This window comes from Diceros bicornis, chromosome 18 (assembly GCF_020826845.1).
Source record: "Diceros bicornis minor isolate mBicDic1 chromosome 18, mDicBic1.mat.cur, whole genome shotgun sequence".
Classification (NCBI taxonomy): Eukaryota; Metazoa; Chordata; class Mammalia; order Perissodactyla; family Rhinocerotidae; genus Diceros; species Diceros bicornis.
The window spans coordinates 50778351-50799281 of NC_080757.1; the positions used below are offsets into that span (position 1 = coordinate 50778351).

General features: G+C 39.1%; 1 protein-coding gene across 3 annotated transcripts in view; it reads left to right on the forward strand.

The window, feature by feature from the left end:
- The first annotated feature begins 19549 nt into the window (after positions 1-19549).
- Positions 19550-20931, forward strand: part of MAP2K6 (mitogen-activated protein kinase kinase 6) — a 117372-nt gene continuing 115990 nt past the window's right edge. For all 3 annotated transcript variants that reach the window (XM_058561447.1, XM_058561449.1, XM_058561448.1), the window contains exon 1: positions 19550-19814. In XM_058561447.1, coding sequence (XP_058417430.1) covers positions 19799-19814 — 16 coding nt within the window. In that variant the 5' untranslated portion in view covers positions 19550-19798. The remainder of the gene's footprint in view (positions 19815-20931) is intronic.

The window sequence follows — 20931 nt, forward strand, 5'->3', positions numbered from 1 at the left end:
AGTTTTACTTATTTTACATTGTTTTCTTTTAAAAATGGGAACCCACTAAAATGATAATACTGAAAATTTTTAAAAAGGGGAAAAATCATCCCAGCTCTCCTACTATCCTAAGACCAAAAATATTTTGTTTTTTGCCTATCATCTTCCAGTCTTTCTCCATTTGCACCTGTATTTTTACATATTTGCAAGAAATCAAGGTTAACTTTTAAATAAAAAATAAATAAGCAATAGAAATTGTCTATAATTAAGGAATTCAGTTACAAGAAATTTAATTGCTTTGCATTTTCACTTAAAATGAAATCCATAATACCCAGGGGAATTTTCAAGGTCTTGTCAGCTGCTTCTTGGAATCTTCCTTCAGGAATTGCTGATACTGGTCTTACAACTGCTCTGTTTTCACAAAGGTACATTATATGATTACCTACCAAGCCTGCAGTACACCTGCCCAAGCCAACAATCAGGCCTCAAACATTATTATCAGCCATTTCACTAATCTCAATGAATTTAAGGTTTAACAATTACAAATTGAATAAATAATTTCTATGACTAACCGTGATTCATGATACATAGATTACCATCAAAATCTGTATAAATTGGTTGCAAAACATTGTTCTCAATTCAGACACGAATGCCCCGAAATGACATCATCCAGAGATGCAGCACAGAAGCAGACGTGCAAAGTAGTGAAGACTGAGCTTTGATTTTGGGATCAGCTGGGCTTGGATCTTGAGTGCTCTTCTCGTTGGCTGGTGAAGGTACTTAAACCTTCCTAAACTTTCGCTTCATTATCCTTAAGTGGAGAAAATACAACTTAATTCACAGGTTCTTGAGACTGTCATAAGATCAAAACAATGCCTGACACTTAAACCCTCAGTTACTGACTTAATCAACTGAATATTGAATTATTCAATTGTTGAATAAATATTCCAAGAGTAACAGGTTCTACAGAGATACTATTCTATAAAGTGTGCTGCTGGGCTGGCCCCGTGGCTTAGTGGTTAAGTGCGCGCGCTCCGCTGCTGGCGGCCCGGTTTCGGATCCCGGGCGCGCACCGACGCACCACTTCTCTGGCCATGCTGAGGCCGCGTCCCACGTACAGCAACTAGAAGCATGTGCAACTATGACATACAACTATCTACTGGGGCTTTGAGGGAAAAAAATAAGTAATTAAAAAATAAATAAATAAATAAATAAAGCGTGCTGCTGACCCCACTTGTCTGACTCGGGTCACTGGAATCTTGGTGGTAACCACCACTCTGATCTACCTGATTGTGGTATTTACCTTTAATAATATCGAATGGGCACTTTCAACCCACAACTTTATCATGATCATAGGAATTAGTAGTTATAAATCATAAAACTCAAAATATGAAATTTAAATTTAAATACAATTAATAAGTAGTCATAAGCACAGTACGGTCCAGAACTTAACTCCAGTCCTTCCCAGATGAAATGTCAGGCAGATGAGTAAATGTTTTGATCTGGTACCAACCTTCCTCTTCTTTTATTGTACAGGCTCTCATTGTTCTGTCTCCTTGTTTACATTGATCTATGACAGGTTTGGCACTTCCTTGCTCTAGGGATGTGGATTTCAGACTACAATTACTCAAATCTCATACACAGTCTTGATTGATGGTATTTATTTTTTTTGCACTGTTTTTCGAACCTTCTTAACAAGTTCATTCTCTTTAGAAATAAATGCATACTCTTCCAAGCTGTCTGATGCAGCTGCCTCTGGTCTTTTGTGTGATAATTTACCCAGAAGGAAGGTGACATCAAGGAAGGCTTGACAGAGGCTATTCCATTTCACCCAAATCTTGAAACATGTCAAGTAGACCATGCATTGGGGGAAGGCATTCCAGGAGCCAGGGAAAGCCTGAAAGTGTCGAGGACACATCTGGTTTCATCAGTCTAGTTAGCAGGAAAGGCTATTTGGAGGAGACTGGCAATAGATAAGTCTGGACAAGGAGCCAGATTACGGTGAGCCTTACATACCATGCTATAGAGTAAGGATTCCACACTGCAGATATAGGCGTACAAGATGAGGAGCTACTGGCACATGCAGTGGCTTTACATTGCCATTCACACTGTATTTGCATTGCAGCAGCTGTGCAGTAATGGATTGGGATGAAGTGGTAAAAAAGAGCATCTGAAAGATTATCCCTTCACTACCTCCATTTCCTCCTCAACATACTGCACTCCCTTGCGCTCCACCAATCCCTTCTATTCCTCTATACCACATCCATGCAGTCTTCTCTTTATTGCAGGCATCTCACACTTCTGTGCTTATTTATTTACATGCGTGTGTCCTCTACTAGACTTTAAGCTTCTTGAGGGCAGGGATAGTATTGCACTCACTTTTCCATCCTCAGTATTTAGCCTGATGCCTAGAAGAAACTAAGTATTCAATAAATTCATTATTGCATTCATTCAATATTTTATTTAGTGCCTACTATGTGTTTCCTAGGAAAACTGCTACAGGCACTGAGTATAGGACAGTGAACAAAACAGAGAAAAACCCCTGCCCTCATGGAGTCTGCATGCTAATTCTGAGAGACACACAGTAAATCAGGAGGTAAGTAAATAAATAAATGGGTAAAATATTAGTATGTCATATAGTGATAAGGGCTATGGTAAAAAATAAATCAGGGGCGATGAATCGAGGGAGTGATTTTCAATAAGGTGGTCAGAGAAGGCTTCACTGTGAAGCTGAGATTAGAACATAGACTTAGGGGGTCGGCCCCGTGGCTTGGCAGTTAAGTGCGTGAGCTCCGCTGCTGGCGGCCTGGGTTCGGATCCTGGGTGCGCACCGACGCACCGCTTCTCCGGCCATGCTGAGGCCGCGTCCCACATACAGCAGCTAGAAGGATGTGCAGCTATGACACACAACTATCTACTGGGGCTTTGGGGGAAAAAATAAATAAATAAAATTATAAAAAAAAAAAAGAACATAGACTTGGAAAATGAGGGAGCAAGCTACGTGGATATTTGGAGTGGGGGGAAGGGTGAAGGTTGTAGGTAGCAGGAATTGACAAAGGAAAGCCCTGAAACAGGATGTGCCAGGTGTTCAAGGAATAGCAGAGGCCAGTGTAGCTGGAACAGTGAGCCCCAAGGGATAAGGTCAGAGACGCTAACTGGAGCCAGGAGGAGGGTGGTGGTTAGGCAGATCTTGTAAGGCTACTTTTAGGCCATTGTAATGACTTTGGCTTTTACTCTGAGTAGAATGGAAAGCCACTGAAGGATTTTGAGCAGGGGAGTGGCGTGATCCGACTTGCTAATTAAACATGATAGCTTTGGCAGCTGTGTTGAGAACAGCCTGAAGAGGGGCACATGTTCTTCTGGGTGAGAGATGGGGTGGCTTGGACCAGTCTGGTTTCAGTGGACATGGAGAGAAGTGCTGTAGACTGCATTTGGTTTGAAGGTGGTTTTATTCATCTGGCTTTACTAATGGTTGATGAGGGGTATGAGAGAATGAGAGGAGTTAAGAACGTCTCCAAAGTTTTGGCATGAGCAATTGGAAACATGGAGTTGCTATTTACTGAGATATGTTGGGTGACCATTTAATTCCCTGTCCAAATTATGATCCTTCTGAAAGTGAAAGGGGATGCTATACACTTGGGAAAATATGTAAACTGGGACTGTCTTGGAAAATCTGTTCACCCTCGGGCAATGGTTCTCAATCAGGGGTTATTTTGCCCCCAAGGGGACATTTGGCAGTGTCTGAAGACATTTTTGGTTGTCACGACAAGGGGCTGCTACTAGCAGTGGGTAGAGGCCAGGGATGCAAAGGACAGCACCCCACAACAAAGGATTATCTGGCCCAAAACGTCAATAGTGCCGAGGTTGAGAAACCCTGCCCAGAGATAGGGAACAGAATGAGAAGTCCAGATTTGCTGACATGAACTGAGATGAAGATCAATGTAATCTACGAGATAAATTATGAGGATGCTTATTTCTTCATTTGTTTATCATTTCTACCCAGGCTACTTCTAAAAAATATATAAGGCCATTGACCAAAAAAAGGCTTATACCCTTGAACACAGCAGAGTATTAAGAAATTATATAGTCGAAAGAATCTACAGAATGAATTAACCTTAATAGTATGACCACGATTTTACTGGGACCCTCATCCACTCCTCAGCTATCCTTTCCTTTACCAGAGGCTCAGTTCAGCTACATCACTGGTGCTGATGGCTTCTTGGATTTCCAAAGTATATACATATAAGAAAAATGATGATCACCACCCATCTAAATACGGTTATCTGAAATTGATTTTATAAGCAAAGTTCTTCCTATTCACAACAGATAGGTAAACCTCCCAAGAAGAACAAGATTATCAAGTGAGGTGCCTGAAGTCATTCTTATCGCTACTCCACCTTCCCTCCAAAGCAGAAAAAAAATAAATACATGAATACACCATTGCAATGAGTGACAGAACTCAAGAGGCTGACTGCCAGGTCTCTGTAGCTATCCTTTTTCCTCTTCATCTGTTTGGACCATCTGTGAAGTTATAACTAAAACTTCATACTAGCTGACCTAAAAGCATTTTTTTAGTCCCAGTTTAGGTTTTTGCATTTTTATTCTCCTCTTCTTTTTTTCGCCAAATTTAGTCACTGAATGAGGTGACTCCAGTAGCTGGATATATCTGAATGAGCCTGCTGGGTTCTTAGCAGCTGGAATCTAAGAGTAGCATCCCAACTACTAAGCTAATAAAGCAAATTACAACTTTCAAACTAGTCCTAATTTTCTGCATTCAGGTCTAACAGGCAAGGATTTATAAACTCAAACCCTTTCCTGTCTGGATTTTCCTCTGTGATCTTATACTGGGGTCCCAAACTTTAGCAAAAAGGGCAAAAGTGCCTTTTTGGTAGAAATTATATCAAGGCGTAGTTTCGCACGATCCCCTTCCTCCTCGTGGTTTATACGCAGGCACACAAGAGCATTTACAGCTATTACATAACATGAAACTGGGCAAGGGCAGAGTGTGTACACATTCAGAACTCTGCCCTCTGTGTGGAATGTGATAGAAACAAGTTTAAGCAGGACTGTGCCCCCAGAGATGGGGGAACTTAGGGAGAGCGCATGGGGAGAGTAATCAACCCGTCTCTGTGTTCTGTTCATGCAGGTGAGATTTCATGAGAGGGAAGAAGGCTGGAAAGTATCTGTGCTTCTTGCAACCCAGGGATTTCCACATTTGGTTATTTGTCAGGTAGCTATGAACATTTTAAACACACTGTTTCTACATGTGTGGTGAGGGAAATAGTTCACCCAGAAGGCACCACTGGTAAATTGAAGAACAAACAAACCCATGTAAACATTCAAGGAAAAAACAGACAAGCAAAGACATAAGGCTCCTTTTAAACTTTGGAATCTCTGACATGGCTATCGTCTGCCTGAACGCACGCCCCAGTCAGGGGTAGGATGGCACGAGGGGGTCCAAATACCATGCGTTTCTACTCTCAGCCCTACACAACTCCCCAAAGTAAAACAAAACAAGCAAAATGGCCATGGAGTGCCAAAAGGATTAATATATTGTCCTTACTCGACCTTTTCTTCACTTCCATTTGAAGACAACAGGTGGTTCATTTCAGTCACACGGAGATTCATGTCCCGATCCTGAAACCTAGACTAAGGATCATAACCAGATCAATTGGATACCTGTTTTCCCAAGAATAAAAGATACTCCTGTTCAGAAGCTGATGCCCAAATCCTTTCAGCCCTCCATCTTCCACGACACTCACTATTAATTACTACTTGTCAATGGTTGTTAAAGAACTGCCGACATCCACTTTCTGCATCTCCGAATAAAATATATACTCAGTGGGCACACTTCCTGAGACTCCTCAGGGAGACTCTGTACATCAAGCACACTTCATTATCTAAATGTGACAACATGAAAATAATTTCTTTTTGCATTTGTAAAATTCAAGAGTGCTCATAACCTTCAGGGAAATCGGTCTTTGTTCTTGGAATATTACAAGTGCATGCATAAATTGCCTGCTCCAATGAATATAGAAATAGAACTAAGAGTGTGCACATATAGCATCTTGAAAAATGATTTCATATTACTTGTTATTCTGCTTTCAAAGCATTATACAAAATTGATTGAAGAGATAACTGGAATATCATCCACCACAGCTCAGCACTTCATCTCCCTTATGACTTATTTCTAAAATGCTGTTTTTAAGACGCAAGGCTCAATTCATTTTTTGGAAGGCACACTGATAGATATTTGCTCAGCTCTTGTTCTTTGAAAGAATCTCAGTCACTTTGAACATGAAATCTTAAAAACACTTTATTTTCCTCACTTCTTATCTACTCGAAACCAGCATTGATCATAAATTGCTAAAATAATTCATCCAAATTAAAGTTAAAAGATTAAATGTATACATTTTTAGTCAAGTCAGAAATTGAGCTTTAAAATCCATAATAACTGGAGAAAATGGTAATAATATTGGGGAAAGAAAGCAATAGAACATGCTACCTATGGGTTGCACTATTTAATTTTTCTGAATACTTATTAAAACTTCAAAATAATCCCATCTATCCTTTTGAAATTCTGCAGATTCTTACAGGGTGATTTTTCATGTCTGGACTCTCTTGACATTGATAAAGGAAGAATATTTATTTTCTATGTATTTTTTTAACTCATTATGATGGAAAGTAAAATATTTCAGATAATAAAAAAATTATCTAATTTTTCTTTGTTTTTTTCTTTCCTTTTACCCCTGCCTAATTCCAAACAACCATGTGGATCATTTTGGATAGATATTAAACAATTATTTTAAACATAGAATCAATAAGTCTTTAATACGAATTTTTCCATTTTTAAATAATAATAAAATACCTCCAATACATGCTCAAACCCCTCTACTATTTGGTTATCAGATAACCAGGCCACCGGGGAAAACGTATACTGGTGATTTTTAAAATATGCCTAATATAAATTTTAAAATTGAGCTAATTAATTAATTAACAAGTTAACTAGTAAAAAGGCAGCAACCACTAGTAATGGTTACAAGAAAAAAGTTAATACAAAGGCAATCACTAGAAGAAATATAGAGATCAAATAAATAAAATGAAGGGATTTAGACTATTAAGGTCCTAATGCATGCAAGCGACTGGAAAGATTCAAAATAATGTTATCAGTATATTTTTTTTAATGAGGAAAACCATATCATACAAACTGATCACTGAAGTCTAACAACTCTTTCCACCTCTCATTAACTACCACTATGCCCCCTGCTGTTTGCTTTGTTAATCTATGACATTACATGGCCAAAGGCCTCTATAATTCATGCCCTAGCTATTCAGCTGTCCTTTAAATTCATTCCACTCTGTGGAATGGAATTGTTTTCTCCATATGGCCTCCATTTCCTCTTAACAAGCATCCAACAGTGTTTTGATTTGCTGCAATAATAAAATATTTCTTCTCCCTTTCCCTTCCATTAAACTAAGCATTTCTATTCATATTTCCCTACGTTGGTTGGTAACATTCCTCTAATTTCAAAGCTTTCTTAAAAGTTTTTTTCTTATCACTTGGTAGGACTCATGTTCTTACATCCCAGTTTCCTTCAATTTCAAATACAGTATCTTCATTCTCAAGAAAGGAGCCAATGCTTGGAAATTTGATAGCAATAATAATAACCCAAAGCCTCAACAGCTAATAACCATTGAGCATACATCATGGACCAGGCACTCTGATTAGAGCTTTAAGTGTATTAATTCATGGGCCGGCCCCGTGGCTTAGCGGTTAAGTGTGCGCGCTCCACTGCTGGTGGCCCGGGTTCGGATCCCGGGCGCGCACCGACACACTGCTTCTCCGGCCATGCTGAGGCCGCGTCCCACATACAGCAACTAGAAGGATGTGCAACTATGACATACAACTATCTACTGGGGCTTTGGGGAAAAAATAAATAAATAAAATAAAAAAAAAAAAGTGTATTAATTCATTTAATCTTCTCAACTACCCCAGGAGATAGGTACTATCATCATCACCTTTATACAGGTAGGAAACTGAGGCACAGAGAAGTGATCTGTTGAGCCCAACTCACAGAACTAGTAACTACAAGAGCCAGGAGTCCAATCCAGTCAGGCAGTCCAGCTCTAGAGTCTGTGTTCTAATCCCCTCACAATAATGGCCAACCTATACAGGTACAGTGTAGTCAAATTACACCTGTGGACAAGTAGAAGAAGATAAGAGAAACTGGAATAGGTCATGGAAGCAAGTGCTAGAGTTGGGTCAATTTATCTGCTTCTATGGGATACTGTACAGGAAAATAGCATCTTCCAATGGTCTATTCTTGGTATTTGACACTTTACTATCTCTACCAAGTCTCTGAAACATAAAACCGGGGGCCAAAATTCACATTTACTTGAATTTTTATTGCACCTAATTCTTCACAATATTTAAAGCCTAAGTCACAATGAATGGTATCCCATCAGCTGAACTGTCTTAAGTCCTCAATCATCAATGGTTCAGTTGAATGAAAAAATGATTATAAGTGGAGCTGAAATAACAGAGAAGCTTACCTACTCCTGCCTGTATGAGGCAGGGCAATCATTTTCCATGAAATAGACCTAAAATTATTTCTTTAATTTAAAATTCATTACTTTTCTTTTTTGTGTATTAATTTAGTGTTTGAGGTATAAGTAGATCAAATATACTCCAAATTATTTGACTCCCTTTTATTTTTATGTATCTATGTCTGACCATATCCACTAATTCTCATGAAATACTTACTTGTAATATACTATCATTCTGAATATTTCTACCTCTTCCAGTCTAAACTGCCTTCAATAGAACACTTGACTTTGAGAAATATTCATTATATTTCACTCTTCCTATCACCATAAACTTTTAAAAACAGGTAGGATAGGTATTAATCTACTTATTCAAATTTCCTTCCCAAATTCAGTGTGAATGGCTGAGAGAAAGCTAGCAGGAATCCTTAGAATAATTTTTTCATGTAACATCTGTTGATTCATTATCAAAAATGGGTTTGAAACAGAACACATGAAACATGCTATGTAGAAGGGCACTTGAACAGCACCATCAGCCAATAAATTCCATATTTTAGAGTCACCACTGCCCTTGAAAAATAGTCCATGACTATTGGTTATATAAAGACTTGAATTTGAAATGATTAAGCATCTTTATAGAACACAGGCTTTATGTCTCTGAGTTGGGAAGTGTATTAGTATGTTGGTAGTATCCACATGGATATAATCTTGTTTTAATCATATTTTGGAAACTTTTGTTTCTCGGGTACCTAATTTTAAATATAACAGAAGGGCCGGCCCCGTGGCTTAGCGGTTGAGTGTGCGCGCTCCGCTACTGGCGGCCCGGGGTTCGGATCCCGGGCCACGCACCGACGCACCGCTTGTCCGGCCATGCTGAGGCCGCGTCCCACATACAGCAACTAGAAGGATGTGCAACTACAACATACAACTATCTACTGGGGCTTTGGGGGAAAAAAAAATAAATAAATAAAATTTAAATATAACAGAAAATTGCTGGTAATGATTTTAGTTTCACCTTGGTATTGCTCCTAGGTCAACATTATATCAATTAGGTCACTTAAAATTGTGACAATGAGGGCTGTCAGTTTGCAAACTAAAACAGTGCCTTCAGCCTACCAAATTAAAATCTGAATTGACTTGACTCCTCCACTGTTGATGAACAAAAAAACTGGTATTTATAGATGTAGGAATAAACAGAGCAATGTATTTTACATTTGAGGTGCCTTTTTGCTCACATCCTGTGAGTTATAACAATTCCTCGCTTAGCAGATAGACAGATGTCATAATCATGTGTAGTAGCACTATACACCCTTTCTTGATTCTATCTATAATGTCACAAACGTATATTGTGGACGTACTTCAGTTTCCCTAACTTCAAACTGAGGGGCACTTTGGTTGGCTACCTTACTAAGATGGAGGAAGAATTAATATTATGAAGTTCATAAATCCTCTAAAGATTTTTTTTACATAGCATATTTTAAAAATCTACCATTAGCAGCTCTATTTTAGACAAAATTAATGAGTCATTAAAAGTTAAGAGCCAAGCATTATGTTTGTTCATAAAGCACTATCTGGGTATTAAAAAAAAATCATCCAAATGTCTATGGAAAACCTGTAGAACACGTTTCCTAAATCATGCCTCTCATGGAAAGAAGTTTAAGAAAATTATACACAAAATTTCCTACATTTTTCTTTGAAATTTCCACAAGCATTCCAAAATTTATTCACAGTGCCAGATGCTGTTACCACACTCCACACAGTTTCTTTATATACAGTAGCATCCGATTTGGCAATGTGCCCAAAAAATGTTTAATAAACGCATTTGGATATTTATTTGGATTAAAAAAAAACAGAAACAAAAGGATAAATAAGGCCCTGTAAAATGGAAATCTCTAGTTGTCTTTAGCAAATGTGCAGGTTTTTAGGTTCTCTTCATTTCCCATCTAAATGTCAGTAAGGTAAGGCTTATGGAAAGACTCTCTAAAATAGACTTCCAAAGAATTCCAGAGGCAGTAGAGTACAATCTAATACATCTCTGCTGTTTTACTCCTTATATTGTAGGATACAGTCATGAACAGGCATGGAGGCAAAGAGGTTAATCTTAACCTCTTTGTGGTAGGAAGCCCAACCTATAAAATACCATTGGACATTCATTATATTCTCAAATAGCTACTTTCTAATACTATAAAATTGCATAATACTTAATTATGCAATTAATTTAAGTATTAATTTAAAAAATATTTAGAACCTATTGTTTTGATGAGTTTGGCCCACAAATAAAATTATCAGTCTACCCACCTCAAAAAAGAATAAATATGGAAAATCAGTAGTATTTTCTACTTATCTGCCATATGCTGTTAATAATAAAACATTCCCTTTGACACTAATCCAAATGGGACAATTTAAGAACAAGTTGCTTTATTATATTGACTATAATTATTTCTACACCACTGTAGTTCAGTTTCTTAATCTTTTGGGGACTTTTGAACTTTTTCAATAACTTGCATGTATCACCGATCTAAAATATTTCCCAGAATATTTTATAGTTTTTAAAAAAGTACAGCAGGTCAGTATGACCTGAATTATTCAGGCCTGTGACTGAAGCCCAGAACCATCTATTAATATCAATGTAAACAGATCAAGGAGCCCTGAAGGGCACAACACTTTGTCCTATATCAGTGTTTCTAACTCATCCTCAAATAGTACAGCATTTACTGAATTGTCACAGTGTATTGGTTAAAGTACAGTGTGTAAAGGAGATATACAGATTTATTGTGGACTTTATAAGTCCTGAATTCAGCTTGTCCCATTAATAACTAATATAAAATGAGGCAAAATATTACCAGATTACTCTTAGCCTGAAAAAGGCACAACTTCTAGGGCATTTATTAAAAGTTACCTAGCTTAATACTAGATTGGATAGCTTAATGTAAGGAACTAGGAATCAGAAGACAAGTTTTTACATCTGTATTCAAGACAGTGTTAAATGTTTTTCCATCTTGTCTAAGTAAAGCCACAATATGAGGTGATAAAGATAAACTGGGATGTTGGGACAACCCGGTTCACATGTCATTGCAAGGATAAAATGATCAGTGAATGTGGAAAGAGTTTCGAAACCTTAAAATATTACAAAAATGTTATTAATATTCCCTACAGGATTTTAGGCTTCTCAGACCAGGGATCATACTTGTCTAATCTCTTAGCCCATACCATACCTATCATAACTGTAGGTCTTAATAAAAGTCTATTACTTTTTAAAATGTGACATAATAACATGGAGTGCTTCTCTCTTTTCTTTTGGTCCTGGGGATAAAAAGATTTGTGAGCTGTGTGTTTTATAGCTGGCATTGCCTGTATTTTATATTTAGACTTTTCTTAATCCTTCTCTAGTACATAGACCTAGTATTTAAACATATTAGGACTTGAACATTCTGAGAGTTATGTAGGAAAAGTAAAATAGGTGGAAAATCAGATACACTTAAGGAAAACTGAGAACTAATTTTTTCTTATGTTACAAGATTCATGATTCTTTTAATGAATGCTCAATTTAATCAATCTATCAAGAAATATTTACAACAGGCTTGCTATGCACCCACTGCTGTTCTATATAGCATCTCCAGGGTATACAAGAATATTCTCAAGGATTTTAAGGTATAATTGTTAAGACTTTTGTAATACAAATAGTTCAAGTACAGGGTGATTCCAAAAGAAGTGAATACTTTTGGAAATGCATTAATCAGTAACTGTGACGTATAGGAGCATGTAGACAAGGTCACTTTGTAAAGGTGGGTTTGCACACTTATTCTGCAAAGTGCCAGAGAGTAAATACTTTAGGCTTTGCAGGCCAGTCTCTGCTGCAATACTCAACGCCATTGTAGTATAAAGCAGCCGTACACAATACATAAGTGAATATGCATAACTGTGTTCCAATAAAACTTTATTTACAAAAACAGCAGGCAGGATAGATTTGGAGCATGGGCCATAATTTAACAACTCCCATTGTAAAGAAGTTCTCTTTATAATTTAATAAATGTTCAATATGCACCTTTCATGTCACTAGGGCATGCATCAATCACCCTTGACCTCTTTGTAATATGTCACCTCTGACAACTGAAATGGCAGCCATGAGAAGATTCTTCATTTTTTTAAGGTTGAAAAAAATGAAGGTGCAGTACAGACATGAGGTTCCAGAGGTATTCTCTCTGGAAGAAGATGCAAAGTGAGACATCTGGGGATCTGGGTGGCCAAGGTGCAGTTCTTTTTGAATCACCCTGGATAATACAAATCAGTAATTAATTAAACATAGAATTGATTAGGAGTGTTACAAAGGAGTTCCCAATTTAACTGTAACTTGAACCTCACATATAGAGTACGATCATTTATTTGACTTTCTGTAGAGCTCTGACTTCTTCAGACTCAGAAGCCAGACAGGGCAGGAACAGAGAAGAAAAGTAGTGAGTGTTGTATGAGAGAAAGAACTATGAACACACACATACACACATGCATACTTGTGTGTGTGTATGTGTATATATGTGTGTGTATATATATGTGTGTGTATATATATATTTGGAAAGACTGATTTGATTATGGTGGAAGGAGGACAAAAAGTACATGCATACGTTAGATTAGACACCGTTCCAATTGTCTCTCTTGACTTAAATGGATTTGAAATTTTTTTTGTGCCCTGTATTACTTAATCTAATGATTTGAAGTAGTTCACTACTTGCCAGCACTTTAACATACCACACAGATGATATACTAACACACTTACAGGGTTAATGCTAGCTGGAATCATTTCTATTCTTACTCTCCTAGAACCTACATCCTTTGTCAGTCAGCTAATGCTAAGATGTCTGGCCAAGAGTCAATACGATTTTGGGGAAAGGTTGTAACAGCATTACACTGGAGCTCTACATGGCTCCTCAATTGCTAAGAACCATTGAATATTCATATTACACATTTTTTATTCAATGAGAATGTAATCCAATGAGGATTCTGGATAGTTGGTTGGCATTTCCATAAGATACAACAGACACTGTTAATTTTGAAGGTTGTTTATAGTAATTTGAATATCTAGAATCTCACTAGGAATCTTACTAAAATATTAGTAAAATATTTTTTAGATAATTAGGTATCATAAATAAAAATTCTTCTTCCTATCAAATCTCTATGCTAGCATTTGACTAAAGATGCTAGCATCTTTAATAAAGAACACTAAGATAAGCTAATCAACCTGTTTTAGATTAATTCATTCAGTATGTAATAAACCCACCCATCCATCAGATAAACAAGTATTGATTGAGCACGTATGTGTATGACATACGCTAGGCCTGGGGCTGCACGATGAAGATGAAACCGTCCCTGCCTAAGCTTAGACTCAAGGGCCAAATACAGACAAGCAAGCAGGTCTGTCCAAGGGAGTAGGTTAGGAATATGCAGGGAATTTAGCAGAAGAGGTAAGATTTGTACTCACGTGATATTACTGCATATTAGATATATGGCCCATAATAGCTAACAAATGCCATCAGAATTAAAAGGTAAGGATGCTCTTTAACAAGACAGAGGGATGTGATCAAGGACAACTTCATGAAAGAGGTGACCTTGAACCCTAAATGAAAGGTATAATTTAGGAAAATGAGACATAGAATAGCATGAGTTAACACACAGAAGTGCTGACATCTCAGGTCTCAGAAATTCACGTCTCAGGTAGGATAAGCACAGGGGGTCCCTGACTTATGATGATTTGACTTAGGATACTTTGACTTTATGATGGTGCGAAAGTGATATGCATTCAGTAGAAACTGTACTTTGAATTTTGATCTTTTCCCGGCCTAGCAATAGGCTGTATGATCCTCTCTCGTGATGCCAGGCAGCGCAGCGAGCCACAGCTCCCAGCCAGCCATGCAATCACGAGGGTAAACAACCCATACACATAAAACCATTCTGTACCCCTCCAACCATTCTATTTTTCACTTTCAGTACAGTATTCAATAAACTACATGAGATATTCAACACCTTATTATAAAACAGGCTTTGTGTCAGATGATTTTGCCCTACTGTAGGCTAATGTAAGTGCTCTGATCATGTTTAAGATTGGCTGGGCTAAGCTATGATGTTCAGTAGGTTAGGTGTATTACGTGCATTTTCGACTTACCAATATTTTCAACTTATGAAGTGTTTATCAGGACATAACCCCATCGTAAATTGAGGAAGATCTGCAATCCTGTTTTTACCAGATTGCTTAAACAAAGGAAACTTGAGAGAGAAGGCTGAACAGGTATAGTTGTGCCATATTGGGGAGGGCACTAGAAGCTAAGCTGAATCTATTTTGGGATTTCTAAAATTTCTGCCAACAGTCATAATTCATTGTGATATTTTAATGCAGTAAAAAAAAAAAATTTGTACTTAAAAGTATTGTACCACCATAACTCATCATCCGGTCCCCTAAACTAATTCCCCACATGCTCTCCGCAATATGCTTCATTATATATAACATACCTATTTACACTAGAATCTAGAAAAGTAGATATTCAGACTTAACTCTTAGCTTTAACTTTGGTGCCTTCCTTTCCCTTGTTCCTGATATCTTGTAGATACTGCTGGAAAACATTCATAAATGTCACATGCAGGTGAGTATTGCTACCCAGGAGGCAATATTTTACACTGTAATATGAATATGTCTTGTCTTATCTCTTAAGTGATATTGTTATGATGGTCATCAGTTATCTTGCTAATGCAGGGGATGAGGAACACTTCTGATACCTGAACAGAAAGTTACTTAGCCAATGCAAAAAATAGAATGTGTGATCACAACTGTCTTTCTTTCTTCAAATCACTGGTGGTTTTAATCAGACATTTGAGGTGGGTTTAGAGTCACAGGATGTTAGAACTGGAAGGGGCCTGGGGCTGGCCCCGTGGCTTAGCAGTTAAGTGCGCGCGCTCCGCTGCTGGCGGCCCGGGTTCGGATCCCGGGCGCACACCAATGCACCGCTTGTCCCACCATGCTGAGGCCGCGTCCCACATACAGCAACTAGAAGGATGTGCAACTATGACATACAACTATCTACTGGGGCTTTGGGGGAAAAAATAGGAGGAAGATTGGCAATAGATGTTAGCTCAGAGTCGGTCTTCCTCAGCAAAAAGAGGAGGATTAGCATGGATGTTAGCTCAGGGCTGATCTTCCTCACAAAAAAAAAAAAAAAAAAAAAGAACTGGAAGGGCCTTAGTCTGACCCATCTTATTTTAGTGGAACAAAAAGAGGTCCAGAAAGGCGAAGTGACTTGCCTTAGGAAACACAGCTAACGTTTTCTAGTCAGGACTAGAGCTCACATCCCCTAGATTCTAGTGTTTTTTCCACATCAAAAGTTAATGTCTTACCAAATCTCATTTGCTTTAAATTAACTTAAAAAATAGAGTGTCAGTAAATTCTCATGGTATCCTATGCAGCAAGGTTTCTCAAACTCAGCACTACTCACATTTGGACCAGATAATTCTTTGTTGTGGGAGGCTTCCTGTGCACTGTAGTAAGATTACAAGCATCCCTGACCTCTACCCACTAGATGCCAGTATCACCACCTCCACCCTCCTGGTTGTGACAACCAAAAATGTCTCTAGACATTGCCAAAGGTTCCCTGGGGGTCAAAATTACCCCTGGTTGAGACACCCTACTCCCACCACCATCTCCTCCATCCCACATATACTTCTAGAATAATTCCTTCAGAGCCAGCCTGACCTAACCTAGGGGCTCTTTCCAAGAATCTCATACCTTTAACCTGACAGCACAGGACTTTCCCCAGGTGTTCTAGTTTCCCCTGCAGGTGTTAACTCCATCATTGGAATCTAGTTATTCCAGGGTAGCCACGGTCACAAGTCCTCTCCCTATCTACTCCTTCAGTTTTTCAGCATTCATTTGAGTGCCTGTTAAACGCTAGATGGTCGGCACTGGGAATGCAGAGATGAATCTCTGATCTCCAGTAGTTCAGTCTCCTGGGGGAGACAAATATGTAAATAAACATCTGTCAGCCTTATGATGAGTGTTAGGAGGGAAGTATGTGTAGGGTGCTACAGAATTAGGGAAAACACTTCATTCACACTGAGGGTGGTCATAGGGTGATATGTCACAGAAAGTAGCTGGAAGAAAGTGCCAGCTAAGCCAAGTCTTCAAGGACAATTCTGAATGAGCTAGGCAGAGAATGGAAAATGCTTGCCAGCCAGAGAGAGCAATGTATCCAAAAGCAACTAGGGAGAAAACTCGGCTTCTGGCTGTAGCATCAACATAGGATGAGAAATGAAACTGGAGAGTAAGCAGGGGCCGGGTCTTGAGGGGCCAATTATACCATGCCAAGGAGTTTGGAATCGATCTTGAAGGTAAGTAGAAGAAACTTGCATTTTAGAAAGATCTAAAGTACAGAAAATTACAAAGATGGCAGATTCGAAGTAGGAGCACAGGCCACCTCAAGATAAACATCTGATGTACCGTCTAATAAAAGAACAATCATCCAGATTTTGCTCTCACTTCCTTACACCACCAGGGGAGGAATTCTCCTCCTAAGAACATTGCCACAGATTGGCAAGAAGAGGAAAGGACCATGATTGTACAGAGGTACAGCCTCTTCCTCCATCCAGGACCGTGGGCAGAGGAAACCTTTTTACCACCAAGGCAAGAAGGACTTTTTTTTCTGGACTCTAAGACTTCACAGAGAGGTTGAGTTTCCTGTGGAAATTCAAAATATATTTTTCCCAGAAAGAAAAATGATAAATTTTGATATTTTTAACTATACGGTTCAGCCAATTTATGGGTCAAAGGTGTTTTGCATACGTGTGTGTGAGTGTGTATGTGCACTGGCTGTTGAACACATCATTGTTCCTATGGGAATATGAATTACAGATTGACTTTCAGAACATAATCCATTTGCCAGCTGGGAACTGTGCATGCCTATGCAGAGAATGTACAAGCACAAACGACAGAAGCAAAATGCACCAGACAAGTGATTAGAACTCTTCCATAAAGAAGGGAGTCTGGGGCAATTTAAGAGCAATGCTGCTGACCACATAAAATGCAAATCGAAGTAAGCTCTAGGTGGCTGTGCAGGCCCTGCCTGGGCTCAGCGAGTCTATGTGCAGCTCCAGAAGCTATCCCAGGGCCTGGCCTGTATCAGGTGCTCCACCAAGGTCTGGAAAAGTAGATGAGATGCACTGAAATGGAGCTCCACGCCCTCATGCCTCCTGGTTAAATGAGACTTAGAAAAACAATGCTGGTTCAATGAGGTACTGAGATCCTGTGTGTGAGAGAACGAGGAAGGGACAGCACGGATTCTCCTAGAAGGACAGTGAAAGAAAGTGAGCTACTAAGTCTCTGTACCTATGCTCATGGGACGGAAACCCCTGCCTCTTAGGGGCAGAAACTAATATGAACATGAGGTGACCTTGACAAATTCTCAATAATGTCAGCAGACGGGATCAACTTAAGTAAATTAATGTTAGTTCCATGACCTGCTGCATATTTGTTTTAAGAGCTGATTTGTAGCTGAAACATGGTGGCCTTCTTCCCTCTGATTCATCCATTACTCAGAAGGCCCTGGCTTCCTAGAATTCTTAATAAAATTCCAAGAGTTTTCATAAGCAGTCATCAAATCTAGCCAAATCTTTCAAAATGCCTTTTTCTGCTTTTCACAACTGACCTGACCTATCTCTAGCCTCTCCCAGTTTCAACCCCCTTAATGGCTGAGGGCAAATTTACCTTCTTAAAACAATGCTTTGATTAAGTTACACCCCTTTTTAAAACCCTTTCACCACCTCTCAAGGATCTGTGGAATAAAGTCCAAACCTCTAGCCTGCCTTTTAAAGCCCTGTAGAGTCCTCACCTCTAAATTCCACCCACCCTCACCACTTCTGTATACAAGGCAACGTGGTATCCTTAAGTGTCCCCTGACTAGGCTCTCCTCAGTCTTCCACTGTGCTTGGTTCACGCCTCAGCAGCCTGAAATCCTCAGTTCTTCCCTCTCTACCTGAAAAGCACATTTTGAGTCTGGTCTACTCAGTGAAGTAGAAATCTGAGCTCATTTCAGCCCATGCCCCCTCACTCCTTTCCATTTCTTGCATGGAATTATTCTGTGCATCTCCAGCTTCCTCGTGAAGGGGGTGACCAGGGTGCTGTCCATCCCTAAGCCATGAGCAATGCATGACAAATGGATGACCCAAAGCCCTAGAGACATTCCTGGCACATCCTAGGAGCTCAACAGATGTCTGTTAACTTTGTTGAATAATTCCAGATATTTGACTTTGTTAATTTAAGATTACCACTCACTTGCTCCCTTAGGCCAGGGATTTTCCTCACCTTAGGTGAGAAAAAGCATCTAAATATTTTAACTTTGATAAAGTTAGCTTTGACATATAAAAAGCAGAACTTCCTCTCTAACATTTCAAGAAATAAGAACTCCTCCTCCCCCCAGTATTGAATTTCAGGTTCCTTGAAAATAATCGACCTGGATCCTATCTTACTAAATCAAACTTTGCATCTTCTCTGCAGTGCAAAGGTAATCTTACCTCTGGCCAGCCAAATCACCAACAAATTCTCCATGCCAAAAAAATGTTTTTGAAAATGGAGGTGTGAGGGTAAACGTCTATAGGCAGGAACAGTACAACAGGTGCTGCCCTGCAAACAGGAAACACCCAAACAGACCTTCTGAGCGAGCCAAATGCCTTTTCGCTAACCTAATGTTCTTTAGCTTTAGTTGCTTCAAGGGCTTTTCGATAACAAAAATGCCCCTTCCTGTTGGCCTTGCCGTTTTTCGCCCATCACTTACTACCGAGTGCGAGTCTGACTTCTTTATCTGGGCGCAATCTTTGCCACACCCAGTCATCTCGCTCAGCGACCCGCGCGACCACGTTTCCTTAAATCTGAGCCCCGTGGACTCTGCTCCGGAACTACATTACCCAGCACCCCCCGCGCCCTTCGCAGGAAGGACGTCTGCGCACTAAGATACTCAGTTCCAAGTTTGGAGCTTTTAGCTGCCAGCCCTGGCCCATCATGTAGCTGCAGCACAGCCTTCCCTAACGTTGCAACTGGGGGAAAAATCACTTTCCAGTCTGTTTTGCAAGGTGTGCATTTCCATCTTGATTCCCTGAAAGTCCATCTGCTGCATCGGTCAAGCGAAACTCCACTTGCATGAAGATTGCACGCCTGCAGCTTGCATCTTTGTTGCAAAACTAGCTACAGAAGAGAAGCAAGGCAAAGTCTTTTGTGCTCCCCTCCCCCATCAAAGGAAAGGGGAAAATGTCTCAGTCGAAAGGTAAGAGTCTATTTGCATTACTTGCAAAAATGCAAAGGGTTGTGCATGCATTTATGAATGCATGGATGCAATTTTCGCCTGGCGATTGCATTTTTAAGTTTGAGGTTTTCCACAGCTCAGTTGCATTTCCTGTTTAGTATGTGTCTTTTTTTGCAGACACAGAGAGTTCCTGTAAGGCAGGGCTTGCAGTTCAGCTGTGCATTGACGTTATTTGCATTCTTCTGCTAGGATTACTGAGCTCTTTTTGCCTTTTGCACAGTCAGGAGAGATAGAGCAGGTTGGTAGCGTCTAAAAGTGCAATGCTTTATATAATTGTAAAATTCTTTAGTATGCACACATATTACAAGTAATTTTATGTGCAACAGGAATACAAACTTTTAAAAAGTCTGTAGGTGAAGATGAAAGGTAAAACTTGAGTTAAACTAGTAGGAAATGAATGTAATCTTATATTCCTTTGGGAATGAACCGTTGTGGTACCAGTAGTTAGCTAAATTTCCATTGATATCGCTTTGAACATTAAGCAACTTTTGATTTTTAAAGGAAGTAAAGGTGAAGTGTGAATAATACCACATTACAAAAACGTAGACAAGAAGACTTTCTCTTCCGAGATTTTGCACTTTACACCAATTGCTTATTGGTTCGCAGTATTCAGAAGCAGCAATGAGGACGTAGATGTTTTATGTCTTCCCATTTGGGAGATGCTTTGCATCTTAGGGGAAAAAAATGTTGGGGGAAAAACTGTACTTTTAAGCATTACACCAACGTGGGGAGACTGTACTGTTTCACTGACAATGACAACCATAATGAAATCTTTTAAGTGTGTAATTGCATATATTTAGTCAGCTATAATAGGTCAGAAGTTCAGGGTTATGGTTGTTTCCTTTATGTTTTTTTCTTTTTCTTAAAAAAAATTTTTTTTACACAGTTGTATTTTGCAGACAATGTCATGCTGGGGGGAATTAAAAAAATAAAATTTATGACATGGCATCAAGAGAACTGAGGGGGTGTTGTCAGGTGTCTCTAGGACCCTAAGTCTCTTGTTTCAAAACGAGTCTTTCTTTACCATAGAGAAAGCATGTGCCATCTGAGAATGTATGGAATGAAGAGGTGAGTTAGG